Source organism: Myotis davidii, unplaced genomic scaffold (genome assembly GCF_000327345.1).
Source record: "Myotis davidii unplaced genomic scaffold, ASM32734v1 scaffold38, whole genome shotgun sequence".
In the NCBI taxonomy this organism is placed as follows: domain Eukaryota; kingdom Metazoa; phylum Chordata; class Mammalia; order Chiroptera; family Vespertilionidae; genus Myotis; species Myotis davidii.
This window is the reverse complement of record NW_006291383.1, coordinates 1,195,616-1,201,823: the sequence shown is the minus strand read 5'-3', so window position 1 is coordinate 1,201,823 and position 6,208 is coordinate 1,195,616. Positions and strand designations below refer to the sequence as shown.

The 6,208-nt window shown below is 41.9% G+C and overlaps 1 protein-coding gene across 1 annotated transcript in view; it reads right to left on the bottom strand.

The window, feature by feature from the left end:
- Window positions 1–3,023: 3,023 nt before the first annotated feature.
- ATP8B1 (ATPase, aminophospholipid transporter, class I, type 8B, member 1) overlaps window positions 3,024–6,208 on the bottom strand; it is a 107,823-nt gene continuing 104,638 nt past the window's right edge. Inside the window, exon 27 of the mRNA XM_015564503.1 lies at window positions 3,024–4,704. Coding sequence (XP_015419989.1) covers window positions 4,466–4,704 — 239 coding nt within the window. The 3' untranslated portion in view covers window positions 3,024–4,465. The remainder of the gene's footprint in view (window positions 4,705–6,208) is intronic.

The following is a 6,208-nucleotide window of genomic DNA, read 5'->3' as shown; positions in this document are numbered from 1 at the left end:
CTGCATGTACCCTGGCAAGTCATTGCTTTCTGAAGACACAATTACCAACAGCCTGAGCTAATTTCTGCACTGCATTATCCTGGTTACAATGTGGGTTTGGGGATAACCTTCCAGAAAGTTGAGGGCAGTCAAATGGAGGAGTTGTGTCCTCTGAGCAAAGAAAAGAACTCGCCCAGCTTAGTTTGAAGAGCACAATCATTGCCTCAGTTTAGCAAGAGATGAGGCCTGAGGGTCTCCGAGGCCCTGCTGCTGATTTCTTGATTGAAGAGACTTTTTGTTGTTGGAGCAGGTCATTAAAGTATTTTCACCTCAAGTCACAAAATCCTAAGGAATGTCCCAGTCTTGAACATACACAGATAATTGAAGAGAGCTCTTCTTGGTCCGAATTTATTCAAGATGTTTGCAATGATAAAATCTTGATGCAAGTTTTTCCAGAAACTTGAACCAAAACTCTACCTTTAGAAATAGTTCTTAGTGATACTTTATTACACTTCAGTAAGCATATATCTTCATGTTGGTCACACAAAGTTTAACTAAGGAAGCTGAAGGCAGGTGGAATCCCAAAGCAGATGGTAACCCGAAACCTCCTATAGGATTTCCATAGACTGGCTTATTCATTGTGCACCTTGGCTCAGCAGAACCACTTTAGAATGAAACTGCAAGGTGACTCCCAGTGGGCAAATCAACCTCTTTTCTAAAGGTTGAGCACCTAAGAGAACTGATTCCTGATGAGAAATGCTAGACTAAAGAACTCTCCCATGTTGGCCTCACAAGCCAGATCCAATATCTTTAATCCCCGGGTGGAAAAGACACAGGGAGACATTCCAGGGTTTATGGCAGCACTTCCAGGGTGATACTGCTTAACAGTATCAGGGCCAAAAGGAACATTGGTAATCTCTCCAACTGGAGATCCTGAACAGGTTGTCTGGAGTGAGTAACCCATATCCTGAATTTGGCAGGAGCATCCTAAGTTTTAACCACCAACCTTGGTTGAGCGGCTTGGATTTCTCTCCATGTTAGAATTTCCCTTCGTCTTATATTTATTGTAAACAGCTGCATTAGGATTTTGTTCATTTTGAGGCCAAATTCCTGATAATTTTTAAACAGTGATTTCTTCCTGTGCATCTTACTATTACCTGCATCATCTTAGCTGCTGTTTGGACAGCATAAAGACAGATCTGTACTGGTCTTTTAAGCTGGAACATTCTCTCAAATACTGTTGGAGTTTCCACTTCTGTGACATGACCTTAAGATGTGTTTCCCAGGCTTTTTCCTCAGAAATCAATAAAAAAAATCTATCTAGAATACACACGCGCGCACACACACACACACACATATCTCTTTGCCTAAGCAACCATTATGACCAAACAACCAGAACAACTGGAACGACGAGTTGCTATGATGCACACTGACCATCAGGGGGCAAGATGCTCAAGGCAGGAGCTGCCCCGTGGTAGTCAGTGTGCTCCCACAGGGGGAGCGACCCTCAGCCAGAAGCCGGGCTCATGGCTGGCTAGCACAGCTGCAGCGGCAGGAGCCTCTCCTGACTCCGTGGCAGCACTACCGAACAGTGGCGGCAGCAGGTGCAGCGGGCTGGGATGAGCGCTAGCAGCATGGCGCCCAGCCTGGGCTTGGCTCTTCCCTGGCCGCCTGCCACTTGGCGCACTCTGCATCCCCCGAGAGGTCCCAGATTGCAAGAGGGCACAGACCAGGCTGAGGGACCCCCTCTCTCCTGCACGAATCTGTGCACTGGGCCTCTAGTATATATATAAAGGCCCAGCTGAGGTGGCTCAGAAGGTCACGGTTTGATTCCTGGTCAGGGCATATGCTGGGGTTGTGGGGCTCCATCCCCAGTAGGGGACCTGCAGGAGGCAGGCAATCAGATTCTCATCATTGATGTTTCTATCTCTCACTGTCCCTTCCTCTCTGAAATCAATAAAAATATATTTTAAAAAAAATGTTACCCAGGCTTTTCTGAAGGCAAAGGAAACTTGTTTGCATAGAAATGGCCTAACAAAGCCCACTGCTCAGTCTATAACCATGAACAGGATGCTACCCAGGTCACCCAAAGGGGCAAAGTAGAGAGCTATGGGTTGCTACTCTAGAAATTTGTGGGCTAGGGAGATTCTAAGTTTGAGAGGATTTGTAATATTAAGTGGGAAAAATACCAACTCAAACTATCATATTTTTTTTGGCTTAACCATTTTTATTGTTATTTAATTTTTGGAGTTGATAATATATTCATATGGTTCAAAACTAAAGAAGTTTAAAAAGAAAATTCAATTTTTAAAAGTCTCACTACCTATCTCTCTCTCTCTCTCTCCTCTCTCTCTCTCAGCTTCCTTTGAAGTATAAATGATACACAGGCCTCCCTTGTTGATAGTTCAGGCTTGGTTCCAGAGCACTGTCATAAGAGAATGTTACAATAAAGCAAGTCACACTAATTTATTGGTTTCCCAGTGCATATAAAAGTTATGTTTATAATGTAGTCCATTAAGTGTGCAGTAGCATTATATCTAAAATAAAACAAAATAATACACATACCTATACTTAAAAATGTTGCTAAAAGAAGGCTTCCCATCACCTGAGCCTTTAACGGGTTGCCTGTGGTGGAGCTCTTGCCTCCAGGATGAGGGCTGCTGAGTGATCAGGGTGGTTGCTGAAGGTTGGGTACCACATCTATTGACTCTTCCTTTCATGAGAGATTTCTCCTTATCAAGTGATGCTCATAGCGTGAGACCCACAGTAAAATTTTTTTTAAAATTGAAGTTAATTCTCTCTACTCTGCCATTGTTTTATCAACTACGTTTATGAACCCATACCCTGAGACTTCAAAGTCTGATCACCGTTTCTCAGTCACTTCTCCCCTAACACCTAGTACTCTGCCCCTACCTTTATTTCTCACCACCTGAGGACCCCTTAGTTCCTGTAGAAATTTTGCAGGCTTAGATTCTTATGTCATCTATACAACTGTAAAATAAATAACCCAACTTAAAGGATATTTTAAAAGATTATATTTTCCAAAGATTTTACTAAATCATTTATTTTTTAAACAAAAATATACATTAAATCTCAGATTTACAGAATGTAGAAATAATTTATCCAAAGCAGTTTTAAATTGTTAATATTGCACCCCGCAACATAAGTCTTTGACACATTTGCATTCTCAACCTTTCCCACAATTCACAAAATGGGAGAGAAATCTGAAACAGAATTACACAAGCTAACTTTTCTTTACAAACACACACAAAAAAACCACTTACAATTTTTAAAAAATTTACAAGATAAAGAGAAGTTGTAAACTTTCAGAAATTTGCTTCCATAAAGAGCCATACATTCTTTTATCATACCTAGAAAGTGAATGATGTACATGCTGAGATTTCCTCACAGGAATTCAATGGGACAGGTACTGTGAATGTTCACAGCCTAACAGACAGAATCATTGAAAACACTTCTGCATCTTCACGAAAATATGGAAACTGAAAAACAGAATGAGAAAAGCTTCTGGAAAAATAACTTTTGCCTCGCAGTCTTAGAAATGTAGCTACCAACAGCCCTTTTCTCTCAAGATCTAACAAGTGTAAAAGAATGAGGTCTCTGTTAAATACTTTACATATAGTAAAGTCTCTTATAAAATACTTTACATATAGGTAGGCACAAAGTTTGCTTTTCAAAAGAAAGCTTTGCAAAATATTTTGCAATTTATCACTGATATCCTCAGTTTTTTTAAACTTTTTTTTAAAAAGCCCATACATATTTAAATCCTTTCTTTTTTTTTTTTAAGAAAGTAGGGGACAAACTCATCCAGAACTACAGGAAGTGGCTAAAGTAATATGGAATAGTAAGAGTAAAGGTATGCAATGTGCTTTTTTAACCTCGTAGTAAACTAAAACAGACTAAAACCTTGTACTTACGAAATCTGAAGCAATTTTCTTTGATTGAATTATTAAACCAATTTGAGAACATGAAACCGTTAGCCCCTTGACAATTCTGAAAAAGCCTTGGACCACTGGGCTCCAGGTGGTGAACATTCATGAATCTTTTCTCACTACCATCATAAATGAAAGATCTTGGTTAAAAGGTGGTATATATATATCCCTCAGGGAAATTCTTGTTGAAGATCCCAGACTGAAATATCGAAGTCAAATTTTATGATGCAATACCATTGGAATTGAAATACAAGACCGTTTTCTAATTCTGTTCTAGATTGAGACTGGTTTACAAATTTCCCTTTGAATCCTAATGAACATAAACAGTTGAACAATAGGACTTTTAAAAAGGTATTCTTGGCTTTGCTATTGCTTAATAGTCCAACCCAAGTAGTTTGTCAACAAGATTAGGTCTTCGAAATCCTTGTGACAAGTTCAGTTTTTTAAAACTAGTCCTGAGAGTTTCATACAAAAACAAAAAGCAAGACATTTCCTCTGGGTGACTGTTTTGCTCCAGGCAGTTTGAGGCCGGTGCCTCAACTCTCCACAGTTCGCCGGTACTCTGCCGTCCCATCAGCGATGATTGCGTCCAGGGGCGCGCGCTTCTTGCGGATGCTGCGCCCCGTGGAGATGAGGTCCGCGTAGCCCCGCTGGTGGGAGAAGGCGTAGGCCGAGCGCCTGGAGGACATGCCACGACGGAACACGTATGGCCGCCGCTTCCACTGCTCTTCTGCTTTTAATCGTTTGCGATGCTTCTGAATCTGCAGAGGGAGAGAGATGGGTCAAGGCTAAACGGAACGGGCTGACGGAATGGAGATGAAGGCAGAAGTCTGGCCAACAGGACAGGGACAGGATCAAATGTTAATGGAGGACCTATAACAGGCTTTCCCACAACATGCTGAGGGGGCATCACCACCCTCACTTTATAGACGAGAAAATGGGGAGGAAGGGAGGGAGGGAGGAAAAGGGGGAGGGGGGAGGGGCTAGAGATAGAGAGAGAGAGAGATTAGAAGTGTTACGTGAGGATGTGAGGTTTAGATTTTGGAGCTAGAAGATGGGTAACCTAAGCTCCTAAGCTCATGCTCTTTCCAATACCTAAATCAGACTGATTCGGGTTCAGGAGGAAATTCTTTCCCTCGTTGCTACTGCACACACTTGTCAGTGGAAAAGGGAGATCCAGGGGTTATGCAGGTTGCCTACCTAGCACCTACTCTCTGATGGAAACTGAATTCATTCAGGTACCCTGTGCTCCATACAGCCGCATTCCTCCTGGGACCTGTGCACTCCCAGGGCTGGGACTGACTGATCTCCCTTGCTCGGTACAGGCCAGGAATGAGCATGTGGCTTAATTCTGGCCATTGAGACTGGAGGAAAGTGGGCCGGCCCTTCCAGGAAAAGTCTCCAGGCTCCTAAAGGGAAAATGATAGAGTAATTCCCGGGATATAGACATGTCAGGATGCAGCGATGCTGGAACTGCTGTAGATCCATCCTTTCACTTCAAGATGGAAACAGCAGAGGGGAGAAATTAAAAGAACCCCAGTACTTTTTGATGGCATTAAATTGCTCATCAACAGAGCCCAAAGCCTGCTAATTATTATGCAAGTTGTTCAGCCACATTATTGGTCAGCCACAGCTTTCTTGTATCTCAAAGGATCTAGCTACAAGGCGACATTTTTCTTTAAATGAAGAAAGAAACCCGAACCTATTTGCATGGCAGAATGTTAGTAATGTAATTGTTAAATTGAGAAGATAGATATATGGGGGTTCTATGCCATTTTTCCTTTCAGGTTTGATAATTTTTGTAACAAAAAGCGAGCAAACAAAAATGCCTACCCCAAAGGACTTATTTGCAAGATGGTGTTAAAGAAATAGTAGTCATAAAAAAATGTTCATACCAAACTTCCGAAAAGCTTAGACTTGTGTAGGAAAGCTGTTTTTAAGTAATGCTTTTTTCTTTTAATCCACACCCAATATTTTTCCCATTGATTTTTTTTTTTTTAGAGGGAGTGGAAGAGAGGGAGCAGAGGAGAGAGAGAAACATCAATGTGAGAGAGACACATCTCTTGGTTGCCTCCTGCTCGTGCCCCGACTAGGGCCTGAGATCTAACCTGCAACTGATGTATGTGCCCTTGACCTGGAATTGAACCCAAGACCCTTCTGTCTGCAGGCTGATGTTCTAACCACTTAGCAAACCAGCCAGGGTAGGAAATGCTGTTTTGATTTTTGTGAGGGGCACTGAGAGCTAGGACAAAGAGTATTTTTTTTATACCTTATCACTT